At 40.2% G+C, this 24,909-nt stretch overlaps 1 protein-coding gene and 1 pseudogene across 1 annotated transcript in view; one reads left to right on the top strand and one right to left on the bottom strand.

Moving 5' to 3' along the window:
* Positions 1-24,909, top strand: part of HUNK (hormonally up-regulated Neu-associated kinase) — a 109,841-nt gene that overhangs the window by 49,650 nt on the left and 35,282 nt on the right. Inside the window, exons 3-5 of the mRNA XM_077118829.1 lie at positions 4,543-4,598; positions 9,730-9,865; positions 23,717-23,844. Coding sequence (XP_076974944.1) covers positions 4,543-4,598; positions 9,730-9,865; positions 23,717-23,844 — 320 coding nt within the window. The remainder of the gene's footprint in view (positions 1-4,542; positions 4,599-9,729; positions 9,866-23,716; positions 23,845-24,909) is intronic.
* Positions 14,481-15,454, bottom strand: LOC143648868 (S-adenosylmethionine decarboxylase proenzyme 1-like; annotated as a pseudogene).

Genomic DNA, 24,909 nt, shown 5'->3' on the forward strand with positions numbered 1-24,909 from the left:
CAATTTCACGGTCTCTTGAGATCATTTGTAACCTCTTTGGTCATTGTTGAAAAGCTGAGCAGAGGGTCTGGGTGGCCAACTGTGTTACACAGACTCAGGTAATCAACTCCAGATGGCTAAGGATGCTCAACAGTGATATTCCTCAGTAAAGTTCCGGTTTTAGCCCTAGCATGCCTAGTACTGAGCTCTTAGGAAAGGGAAAAGTATCCAAAAGCTATTTTTAAAAATATGGTGTTAGAGCCTTTTCCCCCTGCAGCATCAGAAAGAAAGTGTTCTCCCCACTCTTTCAAAAGGCAAAGTAACAGGTGGAAATAAATAATGCCAAAAGAGGTAGAATGTTCCTTTAGTTTGGGTAGGTAATGTACACCGATGGTTTCAATAAGGACTAATGTAGCTTGATATTCCATTACTATAAGTCCTTTGATTAGCCAGATTTATTTTGTGCATTTTTCTTGGGAAGAGGGTGACTTTTAACGGCTTCCATTTTTTCTCATTTTGCCTTGTTTTATGACATTTTCTTTATTTTAAAGGAAAATAAGGTTTTATGCCATTTTTCCTTGTATTATCAGGGGTTATTTTTCTTCTGCATTTTTTCTTATTTTTAGTCTTCCATTTATATCATGTTTTAAATCAGGGCAGTTATTCTCCAGGCTTCTGTGGCCCCAGAACTACCTAGCCTAGTTTTATTATTCCGGGCAATTGCTTTTTTTTTTTTTTTTTTTGGTATGCTGTGTGGCGGGGTCATATTTCATTCTCTTTTCCATGTGAGTATCCCATTATTGCAGTATCATTTGTTGAATTTTAAATCAGTGCAGTTATTCTCCAGGCTTCTGTGGCCCCGCCTAGCCTCATTTTATTATTCTTGGCAATTGCTTTTTTTTTTTTTTGGTATGCAGTATGGCGGGGTCACATTTCATTCTCTTTTCTATGTGAGTACCCCATTATTGCAGCACCATTTGTTGAATTTTTGTTTGGTTGTTTTTTTGTTTGTTTGCTTGTTTGTTTGTTTGCTTGTTTGTTTTTTGGGGAAGTGCATAGGCTGGGAATCGAACCCGTGTCTCCTGCATGGCAGGCAAGAATTCTACCACTGAACTACCCTCACATCCCCCTGCAATTACTTCCTTATGCCTCACTTCTTTAAGCTGTTTTTCTCCACCATGTTTATTTGAAAAGAATTCCTCCTTTAACTAGTTAGTATTGCTTCCATTCTTCCCAGTGAAAGAGGTTTAATTTCACTTGAGATGAACTGTACCCATCCTTCAGATTTAAATGGTGCTGTGGTTTATAATCAGTTTTATCAGAATCCTCATTTGGGCTGGCACAGTATTTTGCCTGTGACTACCAGTGTTTTGGAATTACCATATATGCTTGAACTAAGGTTAGTCTTATGTTTAAGCACCCGTTGGAGGAGATACACTAGCCTTGACCGCATTTGCTGATAGTCTTGGGTGCCTGGAGGTCATTCAATGAAACCAGTAGAAAGGGAGGCAAAGACATTTATATGGCTTAAATAACTGCTAGAAATATAACATCACTGTTGCAAGGCTTTTAAGGTCCGCTCTAAGAAACAGTTCACTACATGGTTAATTTATGGAAATGTTATATGGGTGTTGATGGCTTGGGATGAAATTTTTAGGAAGCTCATCATACATAGATTAAAGAGGTGCTTTCTCTCAAACATCAATCAACTTAAAGATCACATGGCCTAGAAACACTGCAAGATGACTTCTGGTGCTGCCTATAACAAGGTTGAGTAAAATAATAGTTTCATGATATGTAAAGGTGTGGAAACAATATTTCTAAAATTAATTATATTAATATAGTTTAGTTTATGGTCTTGCATATGAAGGTGTAACTGCATAGATGAGTATTAGAAATAGTCATTTGATAATTCCATTGCATTCCTAAGAATAATATGTTTGTGTTCCACAAAAACCTTTTTTTCAGAGGACAAGTTCTTCCCATTGGAAAAACGAGAAGGAGGTTACTTAGTATTGGGGGGGTTATCCTGTATTTGGACATATGTGATGATGCCTTTTAAAAGATGACATGGTTTTAAGTACTGTATTTATTGTCTTATTTGAATTGAATTGTTGAAGGTATACAATTCTTCTCATTTGTGGGTGCATTTGGACTGAAAATCTCTATTTTTATTCCCTAGTTGCAGGTTTAAACACAGACCTCCCATTTCATCCATGTATCCAATCTTAAGGCTATCAGCGGCCTCCCAATTTTTAAATCCACTGGATAGTTTTTAGTGCTTGCCTTTCTTCCTCATTGATTCCTTAACTCTTCTTTCTGTCTTAAATTCCTGCCCTTCCTTGTACCCGTAACAGCAGCCTTGCCCACTGTCCCTTTCACTATCTGTCCCCACCAGCCTCTCAACCTTGGTCTTCTTGTTTCGTCTTTCTCTACCTCCTTCCTGGGCAATCTCAGGCATGTTCAAGGCTTCAGCTCACACCAGCACTGAGGTTGAAAACTGGTTGTCTGCAGACCATATCTGGCTCATAAGTTTCGCCCACGCAGCATGTTTGCTATTTTTGTTTTAAATGTGAAGTTGTCAACATTTAAAAATTGAGATCAAATCCAGATTTCTGGGTTCTCTTGTGAAGTGAGATCAGCGGCAGTGCTGAGGCCAAGCTCTGAGCTGTGTCACTGTTACATGGGACACAGCTCTTCTGTTTTCTGTGGTCCTATCAACTGCTCCCTCTTGTCTCCAGGTGCTGAGGGTCCACGTCACTTCCCAGTTTTGGTATCATGATTGTGTTATTCTTTTCCATGCAATAGAGATAAGAAGGAAAAAATATATCTTATGCCAGTGTCTATTCTGCTTGATCAACAATAGTCTGTGTTTCAAAAACAAGGGAAAAGACAGCATATTTTTCTGGTGGAAGAGAAGAATATTCTTATATATTTAATATTTAATGCATATCTGGGTTGAAGGACTAGCAATTTAAGATGCCAGAATTTTTAACCATTAACCTACATGGTTCTGATGACCAAATCTATACTTTTTTCCCCCTTTTTTATTGTGGTAAAATGAATATAGCATAAAATTCACCATTTAACCATTTAAAAATATACAGACAGTGGTATGAAGTACGTTCATAATATTGTGCAGCCAACACCGCTGTCTAGTTTCAAAACTTTCTTATCACCCCAAAAGAAAAGCTCTACCTAGTAATCAGTCACTATTATTAACACAGTATAGTTTATGGTCTTAAATATGAAGATGATGGCTACATAGATACATAGTATAAATGGCCATTTGATAATTCCTGTGCATTCCTAAAAAATATGTATTTGTGTTTTCCAGTGACCTTTCACTGAAGGCAGGGTCATATAGAGTTACCTGGTATTAGGATATCTGGTATACCTTTTAAAGAATGATCTAGTTTTCAAGTAATGGTGATCGACTAAGGATTTCTATTTCCTGGACAGTCCATATAAATGGACTCCTATAGTATATGGCCTGTTATGATTGGCTTTTTTTGCTTTCTTAGTTCATTTGGATTGTAGCATGGGGTCAAACCTCATTCTTTATATGGCTGAATAATATTTCATGTATGGGTATATATCAATAGATAACTTTTGCCCACCTTTCTTCTTTCTGAAATCCAAAATGATCTCTAATTGGTAATCTAATTTCATTGTGACTTATTGAGTACCCGGGGGTGTACAGGGTATTGGGGTGGGTTGGGCAGTGGCAAGCAAGACAGACACGTCCCTTGCCCTCCTGGAGCTTCCAGTCTGCTACAGAGACACCCCAGCCACCCCAATCTCCACATGCCCCTTAATGCATTTCTCTCTTCCACCTCATCAGTGAAAGCCACCACCCTCCAGCCGATTAATGGCCTTCCACTTTGCCACAGAAGGTTAACATAGTCCCAGGCCTCACACCAGAGACAGAGGATACAGGCATTTTTGGCATCCATTAGTCTGCCAAGATAACCCATCTGTGGAGTTGATGAATTTATATGTGTCCTTCCGGGAGGGCCATACGATTAGTTGGCATTACCTGCCAACTTGTGGATGACACTGGGATTCCGTGGGATTGATTAAATTCATTCAGCTTTTTATGCATTTTTTTTTTCAGTCTTTTCTTCAACTGCTTCCCAGGGTTTCATCCTTCCTCCGGTTGACCCCTCTCCCAGTCTCACAAATACACAGCCACACTTCCATTTCCCCGACTGCTTGCACCATTTCACATCTCAAAGGATGTTTCGTTGTCTCCTAACAGGGATTCTATTTACCTTCTAGATTCCAGTTTCAGCCCCACTTCTTCTGGAAATGTCTCCTGATTTCTTCTGTCTCTGCCCTCCTTGCTCTCTGTCTTCTCTGAAATCCGTTACCTTTTCTAGTCTACGGAAATTGATGATAGTGTGTTTTATAAATATTTACTTACAGATTGAGTGGGCTTTGGCAGAAAGCTTTATGGGTTGGTTCAAAGTGGTTTTAAAACAGTTCACTTCCCTTCAGCAAAATGTTATTCTGCTATTTCAAATGCTTATCTGAAATGTTGTGTGGTTTTATTTATTTCAGAGACTTGAAGATAGAAAATTTGCTACTAGATGAAGACAATAATATCAAGCTGATTGGTATGACTTTTTTTTGTTAAGCAAGATTATTCTTTGAAGTGTTAAATTGTCAATTCTCATTCATTTCTCGATTGTTGGCGTAGAGAATTATCTCTGCTTTATTTCTAATCCCCAGAATATTTCTAGATCACCTCCTTTTACTTCTGATATTTAATAACTGGTTTTGAAAATGAAAATTGACATTAATAATAGTTGACTAATAATTAGGAAGGTCAAAATACTCTAAAGTGCCCATCACATGAATTTCCCAGCCCTGAATAAATATTTTTTGGGTGCATGTTTCTTCCGCTTGTTCAGATAGAGCTGAACTTTTATTGCAGTTGTTTTGTTTGGATTATTTACCTTAAACTTCCTAAAAATAGTGAAAAAATAGTTTGGCTCAGAAATTCTATAAGCATCAGCTTTGCCAAGTCTTTTTCTAGTTTTCAGTGAATGGAGGAGGGTCACAGAAATAAGGGGGGACACAGTTTATCTTTTCTTTTTAACATACTTATTTGAGTTCCCTAAAAATGGTGGTTATGTAGACAGAAGTGCCAACAGAAGGACAATTTGTAAGTCTGTACAAGTTGAAAGAAGATCCAGGAGAGGGTTGACTAAATTCTCACTGAGGGTCCATAGGAAATTCACTCCGTGGCTCATTGTCTAGAACAATTCACTTTTATGTTTGTCTGGCTGCTTGCTCTTGGCAAAGTCTCACACCCTTTTCACAACCAGATGTCAGACATGCCCTCTTGAAGTCTTCTCTTCTTTCTTTTCCCATCTCAAATGCAAGTAATTTCTTCTACCTCAATGGCTTGGAAAAGACTATCTACATTAGTAGAAAAGAGAAGGATCAGTAGAACTTCATGATTCAACTTTTGCATCCAGAAGGGCATCCTTGTTTGGCAGATACTGAAAATCATTTCAGGACTCTCCAAAATATAATCCTTCCAATGACTTATTAGATGCTTTGGAATCACAGCCTGCTCCCAACCCAATAAAGGAAAAGAGGCTGCCAGTGATTTCAGGCTGGTGGTTACACACAGTTGATAAGTGCTTCCCCACCCTTAGAGGGAAGAGATTTTGTTTCCAAAGGCTTCTTAAAGACTCCATTCTTAGAAGATTCTTAGACAATTCAAAGGATTTTCTTTTTATCAACTTGTTTTACTGTTGCTTTTTAGTTGTCAGAGGCCAAATACAGAAGCAGTGAAAGGAGGCTTGTGTTGAAGTGAAGTGTCTGCAGGATGTCTTCCTGTCCCTGGTGTCTGGCATCTGTGACATTAAACACAGGAGTTTCCCAGTGGGGGTTGAGGAGTGGAGGAAAGGAGAATTTTTTTTTTAAGTTCCCTGGCAGGCTGACCTGCAGCTTCTCTGGAAAATGTGGAAGTGACAGGAACAGAGTTGTCTTACCAGAAGCAGAGATTGTAAAAAAAAAAAAAAAAAAAAAAAGGCTGTGTAAAGGGAGGATCTACTTCCCAGGAGATGTTGGAATAACTCACTTCCACTCTGGGTATGTAGATCTAGGCTGGTGGGTTCAGGCCCAGTGCAGGACACTTGGACCATCACAAGTGTCACCTATCCTGTTTCCTTTCTTCTCTTTGCCTCTCTTCCTTTTCTTCAAGTGATACCCTCAGAATTCCATTGATGAAACTAGAAATGTACAGTGGGCTAATGCAATGTTGAAAAGCACAGACCTTTTTGTTGGTTAGATGTTCGTTTAGACCATCCTGGTAGAACCAACAAACTCTAAGCAGCTGATACATGACCCAGCTCACAGATTGGCTGAATAATAAAACCTCTTAGAGGAAACGTGTACAAATAGAGTGAAGAAACGATATACCTAAATTAGAGCCCACAGCACACCTTGAGGTGTCTCTTTTGTACACCTTGAGGTGTCTCTTTTGTATGCCAGGACCCATTTTATTAAAATGCCTGGGAGTCATCACCTTGGATGGATAGATTATGCACCTAAGCAAGCATTTCAGCTGGGTGGGACAAAATAGGTCTTAATGGGAGAGTGGGGGCTGGGGGCGGGGGGGTTGGTGTGAGAAACCAGGATTTCCAAAACTGCAGGAAAGGATACTCTGATTATGGTTATTGTTAGAATTTCCTTTCCTTTTAGCTCCTGATCCTCTCCTGACCACTAAAGCCAGAGAGCCCTAACCCAGACCTGTAATTGAAAGAGGTATACCACCTGGGAGGGTGGTGGGGCATTGCATTTTGTTAAGCAGATTCTGCACATCCTGGCCTGTTCAAATGGGTTGGGGTGGTGGTGGAGGGAGGGACCGCTGGCCCAGTGGCTTGTGGGTTTTCTTGCTCATGCTCTGGGCAGTTTGGATCATACATCTGCTCTCTGTCTTTTTATAACTTGAAAGCGCTTTTGGACCTTTTCTTTTAAGTAAATTACCTGGTTGGTTTTCAAAGGTTGATTATAGCTATTATCATTTCCTTTTAAGTTTCTCTTTCTTTGAAAGAACTTGATTTAAATAAATCTACTTAAGTCATGATTCAAATTAAGCAGAATTACCAGGAGTAGTATTTGACTCAATTAAGATTTTTTTCCTTTGAAAAAAAAAAAAGAAAGACAAGTCTGATATTTGATAGTTTAGCATAATCTTAAACTATAAGAGCCACAACCTAGAACAAGTTTTTACTTTGGTATTCCAAAGCACTGTTCATTGGGGCAGTATTTGGAGATTCACTTTGCAGCTCTTAGAAAATTGAGTGATAATTGGTTTATGAATTTACTAAATCTAATTGAGGCAGACTTGTGTGATATTACCAGGGGGCAAACTTCTCTCTGGTTGCACAATCTAATTATATGCATGTGTGTAAAATTTTAATAATTACCATTATGAATGTGAAATGTAATAGCTATTTCTCTACAGTGTGCTTTAAATTAAACCCTTTTGGCTAGGTCAACATAAGCCACTTCAATGCAAGTTTTTATCTCCTTCACTCCCCAAATGCTCTGCTAATTTATCTTCTTGAAACTACACTTAAGGGGAAACTGTGTTCCCAAACTTGTCAGGCAGCAGGGTGTGTGTGTGTGTGATACTGTTTCTTATCTCATTTCGCCTTCTTCTAACAGTCACCTCTTTGTAGACCCAGGGCTCAAGTTGAGGAGGTGAGCTGATGAAGCAGAGCTTTGCTGTTGACTGAATTTCACCAAGATGAGGAACAGTCTTTTGCTTTAGTCTCAGAAATCTAGACATATATTTTCTGGGGTTTCCTATGAGATTGGGCCTCTAACATGACTGTTTATGATGCTTTCCTTAAAATGTTTTACAAATAGTATAATCCCGATTCCATGGTGCTCTCTTTGCATTTGCAGTCAAACAAGTGTTGATTTCACCGAAATTCCTGTAGGTTTATTTTTAAACCGGGAGCATTCAAACTACCACCCAGTTTAAATCGTGATTGATTATATAAATGGATTTTCTCCTTACAGGTTGCACGGGTAGTTCAGTGGTTAGAATGCCCACCTTCAATGTGGGAGACCCAGGTTTGATTCCCAGACATGCACCCCCCCAAAAATTATCCTCCTGCCCCTTCTCCAAGTTTAGAGGTTTAGCAGGGTGGGCTCTGAGAGCAGGGCTCCTCCAATAGGGATTGGAGACCATCCCTGGGTATTCCCCTGTAGTGGCTGGGCAGTGGGAAAGGAGGGAGGGGGGCAAGCAAAGGTGAGGAAGGAAGAGTAAAAGATCCAAGGAAGAAAGGAGGTAGAAAGTTAAGAGAAGAAATGGTATCATAATTCCTCTTTGTGGTTTTTTTTTTTAAGTGTTTAAAAATAAGCATCCACAGTTATTTTTCTAGCCCCCGTTGTAGGTTTAGATTTTTCATCTCGGAACCTGATGAGTTGAATGAATTTGGATAATCTTTAGAGCCCTTGAGAGTTCTTGAACCTGTGCTTAGAGGAGGTTCTGTTTTAGAAAAGCTGGTTCATTACACAGCTTACCCCAAAGAGGAATTTGTAGTCCTGTTGTCTTGACTTGTGACATGTGAGTAACTTCACAGACTCGTGGCTCTCCCCTTTTCTGAGCATCCCTGAAGTTTTAATAATAGTCCTCCACTTTGCAGGTGGAGACATGTTAGAGTGAGAGAGAAAATGCTCTGATGACATGAGATATAAATAGTGCCCATTGAGAAAATACAAAGATTTTGTTCAAGATTGCAGAACTGGTATCTTCTGAGTGAGAGTTCATCTGCGTAGGGTTAGACTATTTACACTGAAGTTCAAAAAAATGAGCCTTGAACTTAATGCTGAGCTCCACAAAGATTGGGGAAAAACAGATGAGGATATAACACTCAGAGCTCTGTAATGAGCTGTCAGCTGCTCTATCTTCAAGATCAAAAAGAAACACAAATGCATAATAGACCCAGAGTTGGTTTAGTGGTACTAGGGCTTTTCCCTAACTGGTCGCCTCAGTCAACCAAGAATAAAGTAACATCATGTGGCCTCTTAGTCTAGTTTACATAGCTATCTTTCCAGCATCACTTTTCCAGCCAACATTCAGTGTTGTCCAAATCGCTCGGCGTTTTGTGTTTTTTTATCTTCTTCAAACCACCATCTGTGCTGCATACATTGGGGAGCTTTTTAAGAGACTTGCATGAAATGAAAACATTTTGCTGGAAACGTCAACTGTAAGTGGTGGGATTGCATGCCACTGAGGATGACACAGACGCCAGCCAGAGAAAATCAATTTTCCTATAGCTCCCCACCCCATCGCCCCCCACCAGCTTGGCCACTTGGAAGCTAGATTGCTGACACTGCACCCCACACTTCCTGCCTCAATCCTAGAAAGCAGAGCCTTCCCTCCTAGATGACTCATTTATGAGATTTGATGGAAATATGTTCTGGTTCAACACACTTTTAGCTCTAGCTGGATTTTACTGTGAGGCCCGATGTAAAATGTTCCCAGTTCAGCAAGGAAACCACTACCTGATGTTCTTATTTCCCTCTGTCTGGAGACTCATATTCAGAGCTTATGGTTTGCAGCTGCTGCTTAGGTTTTTCTTTTGGATGCTAAATTATATGTTAGCCTGAGAGAATGTTTCCTTTTCCACTGTCTTTTTTTTTTTTCTCCTCTCCCTCTTCATTTCCACAGCCGCTAACTTGGAGCTGGTTTTGTCTTCTTTTTTTTTTTTGCAGATTTTGGTTTGAGCAACTGTGCAGGGATCCTGGGTTATTCCGACCCCTTTAGCACGCAGTGTGGTAGCCCTGCCTACGCTGCACCCGAACTGCTTGCCCGGAAGAAATACGGCCCCAAAATCGATGTCTGGTCCATGTGAGTTATTGAGCTTAAAAAATGTGAATTTTCCCTGTGGGTGTCTCTACTGTCCCTTATGAAATACTGTTTGAATAATATTGAGTATTTGATACAATTGGGAGTGTATTATATTGTAGGCTTAGGAATATAGAAGAAGTGATTCTTTGGGGCCTGGCTTTCCAAGACAGCCCCTTCCAGTCTTTTCCACACCTCCTGCCAGAGAGGCCTTTACCAAAATTCATTTAGGCACTGGGGAGAGGGTCATGAATAGAAGGAAATGAAATCCCTACATTTGCAGAACTTGCATTCAGGTTGCATGCGTCATTACAGGTCCTTCCCCTGCCTAAATTTCTTCCATAGCTTTCAATAACAATCACAATAAAAGGTGACCTTCTTGCTGGGACCACGGTCCCCACAGGGCTTGCCCTCTGCCAACTCTCCTGCCTCATTGTCTGCCCCGCTGCCCGCTGCTCACCAGTCTTCAGCCACAGTGGCTGGATGGAGGGATGGGCAGGGATGTCATCCCAATGAGCAGAAGCTACAGAGTGGAAAAAGGAAACAGGGAAACGTGGCCCACTGTAGGGATCTAGATCTGAGAGAAATTCAGGGAGTTCTGGTTGGAGATCAGAGTGGAGCCAGAGATGAGAATTAGATTCTGAGGGATAGAGTTCCCAAGACCTCTCTGGAACCCAGCTAAGAGGACTTGCTCAGCAGATAAGAGTGTGAAACAAGTTAGTTGGGCATTGGGTTCTCTTCCTGAGCTGTAACTTGTGCCAGGCCTGGTGCTGAGCTCTGCTTTTATCATCCCCTTTAATCCCTCTGCCCCTCCACTGTTGTGTGCAGACATCTCTCACCCCCATTTTACAGATAGGGGAGGAGGCCCAGGGACACACAATGGCTTGTAAGTTGTGGAGCTGCACTTTGCACTCAGGACCCTCTATGTCAGATACATATAGGAAGGAGTGGGCTAATGACACTGAGGCAATTTGGAGGTCTCACAGTGTAGGTGGGACTGGTAGCAGGGAGCAGCAGCAAGTGATGCCTTCTCTTCCAGGTGCCCTGGTGGTTTGGTGAGCACTGCTGATCACAGGGTCTCTCTTTATACTATGCCCCAAATGACCTCAGAATCCTTCTCAACACAGCCTTCCAGGCAGCCAGTACCAACTGATTAGAGTTGGTACACAAGGTGAAATCTATGGCTGATCCCTTCCAATGCTTAAGAATTCTCAGAAGTGTCTGTTACATTGTTTGCCCTCAATAAATATTTGTTGAGTGGATGAAGGTGCATCTTTGAGTCTATACTCACCTTCGTCTTAGTTTACCTGGGCTTCTAGGACAAACATCACACATTGGATAGGCTTGAACAACAGAAATGAATTATGTCCTGGTTTTGGAGGTTGGAAGTCCAACATTGAGGCTTGACAGGGCTTTCTTCCTCCAAAGTCTGTGGCATTCCAGCAGGCCTCCATCCTTTGGTGATCACTCTCTCCTTGTGTCTGCAACTCTGCTTTCCACTTACTTCTTGCTTCTCCTGGCTCCTGGCTTCTGACTTCTGTTGAGTGACTGCATCTGTATTTCCTTTGCTTATAAGGACTTCAGCCATATGGATCAAGGCCCACCTGATTCAGTTTGGCCTCATCTAAATAGGATCTTGGCAGATCCTCTTCACAAATGAGTCCACACCTCAACTAATAATATCGTCAGAGGTCCTGTTTACAAATGGGTTCGTACCAACAGGAATGTGTATTGAGACTTGTACATGTCTTTTGTGGGGGACATGATTCAAACCCCGCCAAAAATGTTGCAGGCTTTGGAGAAAGCATGGCCTTGCCAACACATTGATTTGGGACTTCCAGTGTCCAACATGGTGGCATAATTAATTCCGGTTGTTTAAGTTAACCAATGTGTGTGGTATTCGTCGTAGCAGCTATGGCAAACAAATATAGTGATAAACAGATGAAGTTCCCCTGAAAAGCCATTGGGCCTCTGTGCCTCAGTTTCCTTATCTGCAAAATGAAAGTAGTAATCGTTCCTATTTTGTTGGGTTACTATGAAAATTCAGTGAAATAACCTTGTAAGTGCTCAATAAATATTAGTTCTTGGCTATCCTGCTGCTGCTTACTAAACCACACAGCAATAGACGCGGAGTTGTGACTCTGAAAACTTTCCAACACTTTTTCTTTCCTTGCCTGTAGGCCCCCCTGACCTAGAAAGTGCAGGTTATTAAGAGGACAACAGAACATCCTCTGCTGTCCCAAGGTGGAAGACATCTGAGCTGGTGTCTTAGTGTTTTTTTGTTGATTTGCCCAGGACACATCTCTGTTTCTGATGACCTTACCTCTTATTTCTGGAAAGAGTTGTCTGGCCACAGAAAAGTCCTGAAAAGTTCTGTAAGTGAACAACAGAATTCCATCTGCTAACCTTGCTATAGGAAAGTGATGGTAGTTACTTTGTTCACTGATTGATTATTTGATAGAGCCATCCAGTATACATTTATCATGTACTATGTTAGTTACTGTTGCCATGTAGCAAACCATCCCAAAACTTAGTGGCTTAAAAACAGCAATCACTTATTAGCTCAAGATTACAGGGAGTAGTAGTTTGAATTGGGCCCAGCTGGATGGCTCTTCTTCTGGTTTTGCCCAGGCTCATTATTATTATATTATTATTTTTGAATTAAGCAAACTTTTATTGCAGTATTAACTGTGGTACAGAAATAACATTTCAACTGATTTAAATCCAGAACCATAAAGGGAGAATTTATGACACCCAAACTTCCCCTCTCTCTATCACACTAAGATTTAAATTACTATCCAGTCTACAGCTTTCATTTTCCTAGGCTTTTTTCCATATAAATTTGTGCACTTTATTAACATAGGCAGAATTCTACCTAAAAAAAAAATCAGATCTCAAGCCAACAAATGTCATCAAATTTACCAGGATACTGTCCCAAGTACAAATTCCACCCAAGAAACCAGTATACCAAAACATTACATGCTATGTTACTTACAGAATCAAACTGATTACATTGAGTGAATGCTTCTTCAATGAAACTTTCAACAGTGTGCTTAAGTAAGTTAAAACAGTGATCTAACCACTTGATTTCAACCAGGTAGATTTTATTTAGAAACCCTAAAAAAAAAAAAAAAGGTGTTTTGCCTATAAATACAGAAGGAACAAAACATCACAGCATGAATCCAGAAAGAATGAAAACAATTATTGAGGATAAGAAGAATTATAAAATTTAGTTACCTTCACTGTTCACTCAGCTGCTTTAAATCCCACAGAATTTGCAAATATAGCTAAAAAGATACCTTCTCTTGACAACCTATATTTCTTGTCATTTCCCATTGACTATCTGGAATTTCATGTTATGTTTTATGAGTAGCATTCTGCTTTACTGTGACTGCCTAAATAGCCTGGACAGCTATCATTCTAGTCACTTCATATATCCCATCAAATCATGGTGCGGAGAGTGCCAGTGAGAATAGATGAGGTCAGGACACCATCATATGCATCACAAAGCCACAGAGCTTTAAGTCACAGGATAGACAAGATACTGAATCTGCTTTGACCCAAAGCTTTCAGTATATTATTAGTGGAAATGGTTGCTAAAGTAAAAGTTAAAGTGATGGATCCAAACTGACTTGACTTACTGAATCTAGTACAACCTTTAAGTCAAATCTCCCTGCTAGTAAATTTTGAGATAAACCCTATTTTATACTACTTAGCAAGTTAGTCAGGACATGGTGCTTGTGATAAGCTGATCTCATTTACTGATTTATTGGGGAACACGGCATGGTTTAACATTTCCATGCAGTTCTGCCCATATGTACCCTAATCTCAAGCTACAGTATTCAAATGTTTATTTCTGTCACCATCTGCCAATAAAAAGGAGACCAAATTCACTTGACCTTAAAAGAAAATTGGGACTAGGGTCTACTCCCCTTTCCCCTCTGGGGTCTAACATTAGTATAAACCCACAGTGTGACAGTGTATTGCTTCATTTTGGGGGCTGAGGGGAAGGAGCTCCATGATGAGGACTGCAAATGGAGGAAACAATAATGTTAAAATACTTCACAAATTGAATAACTGCAATCATTAAGAGGACTTGACTCATGGAGGAGAAACTTTAATTGCCATTGCAAAAAACCATTTGTATGAAATAGAAAGTGGTTTCGATAACATTAGCAGAGAATGCATTCTAGAAATTGGAGGTAACTGGATGTAAAATTCAGGCAGCAATTTCATAGAACAATCCCAGATGGTTAGGCTGAGGCCAACATCTAATGAGGATGAAAGCCTTGTCAGTGGGGAATTTTGGGTGATACCTGGAGAAATACCATGCATAAGCAAAATTGAGTTGTTTTCACAAGTGTTATAAAGTTTCATATGGTAAGAGGGTTTTTCCACATGCACTTCAATTTCACAGCAAGAGTGGCATAGAATACCAAAACACAGAAGAGAGCATTTATGCAATTCATAATTCCTTGATATAATAATGCATACAACAATTCTAAGTGATTACACTGTGATTGCAACTACAGAGTGTGGTTATCTATATCTAAAAAGCAGCCACCACCTTCTTCTGTGTGTTCGCTTTTTTCTTTTCCATTTTTCTTAATCAGCTTGGCTATTGTTGCTGATTCTTAGCAAAGCTGGTAAAAACAAAGTTGTATTCATTGAATACAGCACTCTGACAGTCAAGATGTTTAAAACCCCCAGTTTTCTGGAGTGAAGAAAGCACTGTGTGATACTTAGAGCTCTGATTTACAAACAGGGTGATCGTGCATTTTCCTGGCTTGAAGCCTTCCACAGCTTTTCTGATCAGGTTGTCATAGGAGGTGCTGCTTAAGTACTTAGGTTTGTTTCAAAGCCGACATAAGAAAATGCTGGTTCTGGAGTGATATGAATAGTCCAGTAAGTTCCATTTGGTTTCATCCCATTCATCAAATATCCACAAGGATTAAACAGTGTGGCATCAGTGTCAGAACCTGGTATCAAGTCACGAATTCCACTTTCACGAGTCACATCTTTTGCAGCAACACCATCTGTCATGTAGAACTGGCCCATTGACTTCTGAGTCAAGCTCACTCACTCATCAGAATTTCCAGGGTTCGATCTGGTTGACTGATTACATGACTTTCTCTGGGAAATCCAGAGTATACAACTACAGCTAGAATTCATCTGTCCCATACAATAATGCTGTTCCATTTAGGGAAATTGCATTAAGAAATTCGTTTTTTTTTTCCTGGAAATTTCCAATGTGGGTACCTTTGGTGAGTTTTAAATTGAGTCAAACCCCCTGTAATCCCTAGCAAGCTTCAGCAGGGACATCAGTGCTTTCAGTAAGAGGGTGGTACCACATGTCTTCAAGATGAAACTGTCTCTTGGAAACAAACACACTACTCTCACTGAGTACATGAGCTCCCTGCTTGTCAGTTTTTGTCACGCTTATGATTGAACATTACACCTCTTTCAAAAGTACGTCCCACTCAGATCTTGGAATGGTATGAAGATCCCCAGATTTTTTATTTGGGTCTGGGAGAACAAAATCTCCAGCAGCTTCTCAGTCCCTTTGAAAAACTATGCAGCTACCAACACCATGAGACTAATGAACAACCAACCACCACAGAAAATCACTTAAATTTAATCTTTTCTCCAACCACTGTGGATTATTCCAGCTGTTACTAAAATTCAGGTTCCTTTTTTGGGGCTATGATTTTATATTTACTTTTTTTTTAATAAAAAAGGATTAATGACATTTTCCCAACTTTTTTTTTGTGAGTGAAAAGTTGAACATGAGTATATTGGAAATGAGAAGCAGATATAGTTCAGTCTCTTGTTGTTCACTGCTGCCCCGATAACAGAGAGTAGAGCAAGTTCTAGCTAATATCACCAGACATACTGTGTAAGCCTTGCTCATTCTTCTTTTTTTTTTTAAAGGAAATTTATTAAGTTGCAGATTTACAGTCTTAAGGCCGTGAAAGTGTCCAAATTAAGCCTGAGCTCATTCTTGTGGCTGGATGATTTAGGATGACTTCACTCACATGTTGGCGGTTGGCTCACTGTCAGCTGGGCGATGGTAACATATCTCTTCCTTCACATGGGGGCAGAACAGTCTCTAGAAGCAAGAGAGGGTGAGATCCAGTGGACAGCACTTTTTAATCTTGCCTCTTGACATCTGCTCATGTCTCATTGGCCAAAGCCAATTACATGGCTAAGCACCATCTCAAGAGGTTTGGCCAAAGCAAGTCACATGACCAAGCTCAGCCTCAAGAGGAGGTGATCTAGACTCCAGGAGAAGAGGCAAGGAATTATGACTCTTTGACTGTGTAGCACACTTACCTACAGTGTAGCATAGCTCATCTGTATCCATACATGGTATGCCAGATGGTGGAAAGGAAGTATAGTGCTGAAAACAATAAAGTTGAACAGCTGGCTTAATTAAGAAGGCCTCAGAGAAGAGGAGAATTCTGAGGGATGAGCTGGAGTTTGCCAGGTGGAGAATAGGAGAGAAAATTTTCCAAGCAGAGGGAACAGCAAATGCAAAAGTGGGTAGCTGTAAAAAATCTGATTGCTGTTGTTCTTAATCCTGTACGAAACATAAAACTTCAGAGCCTTCTTTAACAGATTAATTTCCATTGCTTGTCTTGTATCTAAGATACTTGTTAGGTTTCTGTTTGGTACCCATGTCTGTATTGGTAGAGCTGGAATGGACAACCCAAAGAGAATTTAATTTAAAAGCCTGTTTAAAAAGCTTGAAATTGAGTCAATTTACAACCTGGGCCAGGCACTATTATTACAAGATGTCTTCTCTTTTTATTTAAAGCCCTAAAACAACAGAATGAAGAGTTCACTTCTAAAAGCAAAAGCAAACCCCTCCCTGGAAGTTTTCAACCCTGATAGATAAGGCCTCCCTCCAAGATTTCTGAGGCTGGCTTTGGAAGAAAACCAGCCTGCCATTCATTCAAGAAACCTTGGGAAAAAAAGCTCCCGGACCCTCCTCCTCTAGTGAAGCAGGAATGTACAGTGTAAATGGAAAATGCTGCATTGCATCTTGGGTTCTGCATTACTTTCAAGATCATGAGAAATAGCTTTAAAATCTCTTTGTGAGATGGCTGAAATATATAAATATATTCATATCTAAAAATATTATTTATCTCCCATGAACTTTGGGATTTCAGACTTGAAAGTAAAAATGTTCATTTAGGTGCATCAGATCTTTGTTATTGCTAATTAACTTTTCCTCAGAATGGCATATATGCTAATTAAATTTTTTTTGAGGTAGGCATACTTTCTAAATGAAAAGAATACAAATTAACTTTATTTTCAGAATGTTACAATGCTCGCTTGGGAACTTTGATGAATTCCTAAAGGTGTAGGGAAACAGATGTTGTAAATTTTATTCCCAAAGGATTGAGTTTGCAACATTTTTTTATCCACAGTTGCTCTTTGCTCTTGTAGGAGGCTCTGGGGTGGGCGAAGCGTTTGCCTGCAGACCAGGTGCCTAGTGGGGAGCTGTGCACAAAACTACCCCAAGTCACCTTCCTAACCTCACTGAATCTGCATTAACTTGATGGGGAAACAATCTCTGTTCCCAGTGATGAGCCTTGGGGTAGACGAGTTGGCTGAGGGAAGCCACCTTGTTTCCAGCTCTGCTATCCCTTTATAGACATAGGCATTCAGAATGGAGGGAGGGTGAGAGGGTTCGTTCCTCACCTCAGGTTGTATTTTGCAAAGTACAAACAAATACCATCAGCCCCTGGCAGAGATCAAATATAGAAGGACAGTATTTTCTTCTCCTTTTCTGTCCATCAGAACCCCTCAAAAATGAAAGATGTCACAAGGAGAAAGTAGAAAGAGGAGGCCTGCTATTCCGTTAGGGCTTTTGACTTTTAAGAGAGAAGCTTCCTTTAGCTTCTGCGGTTTTTCACTTCTAAAATCCCAGATTGTTTTTCTTTGGCAGCTAGCATGTGCATTTAAAATAGAAGAGAGGACACAGGAAGGGAAAAGTCAGACAGATCTTAAAATCCACAGGAAAATAATTTCTCACTAAGTAAGCACAAACCATGTAACGGAGTAGGGGTGAAGTTTGAACTATTCCAAATGGATGGCTGGCTCTCTTCCCACTGTGTTTTCAAGCCCTTAAATCTGAAATTGTATTGGAAGTTGATACAGGAGGATGGAAGCATATTGCTTTGAGGCCTTCAAATTTTCCAGGGCAGGTTCTTTCTTGAAGAATCCTACAAAAGCAAGGTATGCCAGCCAAGGGTTCTCTCAACTGCCCTCTGCTATAAACTGGGCAGTTTTCAGCGCTCTTGTCCCCACCTCCCATGAAAACAAGAAACCAGATCCTCCACCTGCAAGTATTACCCGGACGGTCGCTTTGTCCCTCATGTCTCGTTAGATATGCGGGTCAACTTCTCCAGGGAGAGGTGATACTCTATTTGCGCTCTGGGACAGCAGGTCGATACCCAAGCTTTTCCTCCAGAGACTATTTGTGTGTAGCAGCCTAAGTATCAGAAACCCCATTTGGCTTCTGACTTAATTACAAATATTCCATACTTATAGATCATGGAGTCCCTAACCCCGCTTTGTCCACCTGTTCTTTGGTGTCACTTTTTCTTTCTCTTTTGGCACCAGAGTATTTTACAATGCCTTCAGGTTTCCTTTTACCCTACCATGACTCACTCTGATTTCTTTCTGCTTGGAAAAATCCTAAATCCTAGATTTACCCGCTGCCTGTCCTCCTTTTAATCTCTTATCCGTCTGTCTCTTTAAAACTGTCTGGTTCCCAAGAGACCCACGTTTACCTCGGAGAAACTAGGAAGTTCTTGGGCCGTATTTCAAAAAGCACGTCAGGAAATTCTGAGCATGTTTTGAAACTCCCCCTAATTCTATGGGATTACAGAGATTTATAAATTGCATTCCACAGTTTCCCCTTGGTATTCTTAACATACTTCTGAAATGCCAAAGGAACTCGACTTCTCTTTATCCAGATATTAAACCTATATGCAAACTCTAGGGGAGAGGAATTAAGCTACTCCATCTGCTTTCCCTTTTTAAATCTAGGACTATATGACTCTTAATGAAGGTATCCATTATAATTTGGTACTAATATACAAATATGCTTGTATAAAATACTGTTGTGAGGGCAGGCCACGGTGACTCAGCAGGCAGAGTTCTCAACTGCCAAGCTGGAGACCCGGGTTCAAGTACCGGTGCCTGCCCATGCAAAAAAAAATACTGTTGTATTTTCAAGTTTGGTGAAGAAACACTAGATCATATTTATTGAGCATTTAACTTCATGCCAGGCACAGCTTTCGCTAATTTTGTGGCTTGGCTCAGTGGCCCGAAATAACCTGTGCAGTTGAAACTATTACTAACCACATTTTGTGGATAAGAGACCCAAGTATTAGAGAGATGGGTTCTCTTTAAGTATTTGTGACTGTTCTAGTTTCTGATAAGCTCCTCCAAAAGAAATGGCATTCTGGAGTCAGTTTGGTAGTCAAGTAACCACTTAGAGTTATTAAAAAAAACCGCTGCTTGGCCCTGCTAGAGCAGTCACTGAAGCATGGGGTTTACTGGCACCATCTGTAAGAAAAGCATCTGTTATCTTTGTTTGTGGTCCCAGCCAGATATTGGAGAGATGCAAGGAACAGCTTAATGTGCAGTGACTGAAGGAGATGTTGCATCTCTGAAACCTAGTCGGTGATGAGAATGCAAGTAATTGGATGTCTCAAGAACTCCTTGAAGCTGGAAACTTTAATGAGGATTTTAGAGCTGGTCCTCTGGCCTCATATTACATTCACCAAACACCTTCAGTTGGGTCCCTATCCCATTACTGTAACAACCCACTTCTATTTTATGTACCCACATCTGCAGCCAGATTCCCCTACAAGGAAAGGGAAATTATAGTATTGTAACCTAAAATTAAAAAAAAAAAATTTATTGTAAAAATTTTTAATTTGCCATTTTAACCATTTTTAAGTGTAAAATCTAGTGGTAAGTACATTCACAATGATGTGCAACCATCACCGCTATTGATTTCCAAACCTTTTTGATTATCCCAAACAGAAACTCTGTACCCATTAAGTGATGACTCTCCATTTCCTCCCCTCTTCCTAGCCCCAGGCAACCTCTAATCTACTTTGTGTCTTTATGAATTTACTGTTTCTAGGTATTTCATGTAACTAGAATTGCACAATATTTGTCCTCTTATGTCTGGCTTCTTTTACTCAGCAGAATGCTTTCAGGGTTCATCCGTGGTTGTCACGTGTGTCAAAACTTCATTCCTTTTTATGGCTGAATAATATCCCATTGAATGAATATGCCGCATTCTATTTATCTGTTCATCTGTTGATGGACACCTGGGTTATTTCCTGCTTTGTGAGTAATGTTGCTGTGATCATCTGTGTACAAGTATGTGCTTGAGCCCCTATTTTCAGTTCTTTTGGTTATTTACCTAGCACTGGAACTATATTTTCCTTTTAAAGGAAGTACATGCTTGATAATCCCTCACACTGACTTAAGTTCTTTTTATTTAAATATTACTTAATTGTGCCCAAACCTAAAATTAAACTCCTTTTATTTATGACTGCTGTGCAATAAAAAAAAACAAAGCCAATTTAGAAGCTAAATATAACTAGAACTAAAAAATAACCCAAATATTCAAATTAGCCACATTAACTTAATACAGTGACCCATGTTGGACAGGAACTAAATTGCTCTATGTGATGTAGTCATCATTCTCACTACTGGGCACAGGTGCTTTGAACTGATCAGGCCTGAGTCTTGAGATCACTTAACATTCCTGTGACTTTTCCCTCGTCTAGTGATTCTCAAACTCAGGCATGCATTAGAATCCCCTGGAAGGCTTGTCAAAACACGTCGCTGGGCCTTACCCCCAGAGTTTCTGATATAGTAAATCTGGGGTAGGGCCCAGGAATTTGCATTCCCAACACATTCTCAGGTAATGCTGATGCTACTGGCAGAACATGCTTTTGGGAACCACTGCACTATTCTGATCCTCAGGAGACTTTCTATTCCACAAATAGAAGTGGAAAAGCATCAGTGAAAATATAAGGCTTCCTCTGCTCTTATCTCATTAGCCTGTGACAAGAAGCGTGATACTTCTTGGCAAAAAAAATCTTGTGTTGGTAAACATAAATGTGAAAGCAGGCACTGAAGTTGAGTCTGTGTACAGTGGAGGGTATACTTGGTTATATGGCAGCCAACCAGAGACCACTTGTAATGCTTTGTAAAATCTTGTAGTCTATCACTGAAAAGAAAATCCAAACTAAAATTGTGGAACCCCTGAGAATATGTCCATGCATCTCAGTTTGAGGAACACTGAATGGATAAAACACCTGCAGAAAAAAAAAATGATATTGTGTAACTACCAGGCCAGTTGGCTTTAGGTTTGAATGTTAGATCCAAGAGTAAGGCATACATGGAGACAGGGACAGAATCCAATTTTTAATTTTTTTTTAAAAGATTTTTGCCCCTCATCTTAATTCATTCCAGTTCTGTTTGTATAGCATGAAAACTTGTTTAAAACGTTCTATCTATACGGACCTGCTTATTGGTGTTCAGAAAGAAACAGCAGTTTTTTGAGGGGACTCCGTACTGGGTCACATAAAAAACAGGCAGAGGCCTACGGGTCACCCCTCTCCCCCCACCTCGGAGGATACAAATGGCCTGGTTCCAGTTTTCCAATATGTGGAATGCCAGCCATGGAGGAGAAGCAAGTCTTGTTCCCCATCCAATGGGTAGAAGATGTTGACTTTGGCTTGGCCTTGGAAAGCCCTTCCTCATGGATAGAGTTGACCCACATGGAATCACTGGGGCTTTTGACTGGTCCCCAAACAACACCTTTGTGGGATGCAGCAGTGGATTTCCATCCACAAAAGCCACTGTGTCAAAGGCCCCTTCCAATGTAGAAATTCGCCACTTTTGTTAATCTTTTGGCTTTCCAACTTACCCCTCTCTAAGAATCCTCCAAAGCTAGGATGTCTAGCTCTAGTTCAAACATACTGAAATGCAGCAGTGCATAGTGGGTTCTCAAATATGTCACCACCCTCGCACCCCTTCTTTCTCCTTCCTCAGTTCTCTCCGTTCTTTGACCATTACTGCCATTTTGCTGGCTCTCTAAGTTTGAAATTGGCTGTTCCTCTCTGCACCTCTCTATTATTTCTTTACCATTTCCTTCCCATTACCACATCTATCCTCCCAGTCACACTTTAATAGCAACATGCTACATTTACTGCCAGAGTGCCCTGCTCTTCCTTTAATCCACTGTCATCCACTTATGCCAGATAATAATCCCCCTGAATTATTTGGCCATAGAACTTTTTTACTCACCTGACATCTAGTCAGATCCTGGGAAACATGTTCTACTAAAAATACTTGGGGAAATGCTGCAGTAAATAGTTCTGCATATCCCTTGTTCATTCTTGTCTCCGTTTCCTGATTTATGACCTTTATCTTTCCCTTTCTCACCAAAGCCATAGAAGGTCACACATGCACTGGGAAGCCTCCCACTTCATGTGCTTATTCACAAGTCCTCTTCCTCCCCAACTGATCCCCTCTTGGGTTTAGCATTTTCCTATTATCTTTGTATTTAGCACCACTTGAAAGCATGCATTATGCTTGTTTATATGTTTACCTGTTTGTTATACCAGCTCCAAGATGGCATCCTCCTTGTCCAGGTCACCAGTACCAAGTTCCCAGCCTGGGGCAGAAAGCTGGCAGCAAATACTTGTGAAATGAATGTTTATGTATCTGTCGCCCTAACTCAACTGTGAGTTATGGAGCAGGACTGGGTTTTAGCACATGTCTGAAATTTGAGAATGATTTATAGCTAGAGCCTGAGGGTTGCAGTACCTGTCCCTGTCTGGTGTGCCATAATGAAGGTGCCACAGTGGAATTGGGCCTCAGGGGTCTTAAGTTCAATCAGTCTCATTGGATTTGTTTTGATTGGAAATCCTCTCACCTATTTTTAAAACATATTCCCTGGGGCTCTTTGGAATGCTTGAGACCTTCTTGGCAAGCAGACATTTCATCCCCATCAGGAAATCTCATCAAAATGATATTAGGTTTGCACATCAGGAAAATCAGAACTTCCAAGAAGATGCTGCTGTCCTCTGGATTGCCTTTGCATATGAGCAGATAAGTCCATTCAGAAGATATTTCAACTGCATCTGAGATGCTTGAGCCAGGGCCGCATGGCAGAATCTCACAATGAACAATAAAATGAAAAATGAGAGTAGAAAAGAGACCTCCCCCCAAAAGGATCTTCTCTAGTTACAAACCAAGGCAGGATTCAAGGTGAGAGCCGTACACCCTTTTTTGGTATGAAGCTTTCATTTTAAATGGATGAGTGGTAACCAGGCATGCCAGTTGGCCCTTTACTTGTGCTCCCATGCAGTCTTCCCTGAATTTACTCCCTCCAGGTTCTGCCTTGTGAAAGATACTCAGAAAGCCACATAATGGCAGGAAGTTCCTATCATCTCTCAGACATTTTTCCTATAACCTGGTCTGGACTTCCTTCCTGTTGACTTCTTCCCACCATACCTGCCATTCAGAGAGAAAACTGGGAAATGGTTTCCCCTCCTTAGGAGGTAGCTCTTTCAACTCTCCTCCATCCCACAATCCATTGTCCAAGTCTTCACACTCAGTCCTTTTACCCAAGCCTTTTGATGCTTCAGTGCGGTGCCAACAGTGCTAGAAAGATGCCTATGAAGAAGACCTATTGAGATGAGCATGAAAGTGACAATAATCAAACTCCAACTAAGCCAGTGTCCTCTTTGTCTTCCCCTCCCCGGGACCTTATTTTAGTCTCATCTTTCATGACTCTCTTTCCAGAGGTGTGAACATGTACGCCATGCTGACAGGGACGCTGCCTTTCACCGTGGAGCCTTTTAGCCTGAGGGCTTTGTACCAGAAGATGGTGGACAAAGAAATGAACCCCCTCCCCACCCAGCTTTCCACAGGTAATGCACCTGCTGTTTTCTGGTATGTGTTTCACAACTTTGAACATACTCCGTCCACTTGCAAGCCGGTATTTGTTTTGTAGGAATGTTTGTTATTCCGATGGTGCAACATTGATAGGTCTCTGCTTAATTTGTGCAGAGTTTTTAATGTGTTCATTTTTATTTATTTATTTAATTTTACATGGGTAGGCACCGGGAATCGGACCTGGGTCTCCGGCACAGCAGGCAAGAACTCTACCGCTGAGCTGCCATTGCCCACCCTGTGCAGAGTTTTTAATAAGGTTGATTGTAAACATTTGGAAATGGATAGAGATGATGGTAGTACATTATTGTGAGTGTAATACACAGCACTGAATCGAGTATGTGATTGAAAGGGGAAGTGTAGGGTCATGGATGTCACTAGAAAGAAAGCTAGCAGATGAGACAAGGGACTGTATAACGTAGTGAACCCTGTTGTGGATGATGAAAGTATTTACTAGTACAAATTTAGGAATTTTCTTCCATGGACCAGAACAGATATATGTTACTAATACAAGATGTTAATAATAGGGTGTGTTCAGCTGTCAAAACTGTGACATTTAACTTAGCTTTCAATATTTAGAATTTAAGAACTTTGCTATCTGAATTTGTAGATTTTTTCCTTGTTGCCTTTATTTTAAATTGGTTTGTGAAACTTACGGCACAAACACAGGTTTTACAACGATTATATGGATACTTCATTTAAATATGCTTATGGTTAAGCTAACTAAAATATCTGTTTTTGGTAGTTCTAAGTGTATTGTTTGTTTTCTTAAATAAAAATATTTTTTAAAAAACCAAAAAAAATCAAATAGCAATTTTATATGCCCTAAGATAATTTTAAATATAGGCTTTGAAATATATTTTATATTTTCAAAGAGATCAACGAAGATATGCATCCATGAAATAAATAAGATGCTGTAAAAAGAAATAAAAGAATAAAAATAGAAATAAAATTTAAAATATTTATATTTATAAATATAAATATTTATATATTTATTATATGAATAATGAAACAATCTTAGAAATTAAAATTATGCTGGAAAT

Source organism: Tamandua tetradactyla, chromosome 10 (genome assembly GCF_023851605.1).
Source record: "Tamandua tetradactyla isolate mTamTet1 chromosome 10, mTamTet1.pri, whole genome shotgun sequence".
NCBI lineage: Eukaryota > Metazoa > Chordata > Mammalia > Pilosa > Myrmecophagidae > Tamandua > Tamandua tetradactyla.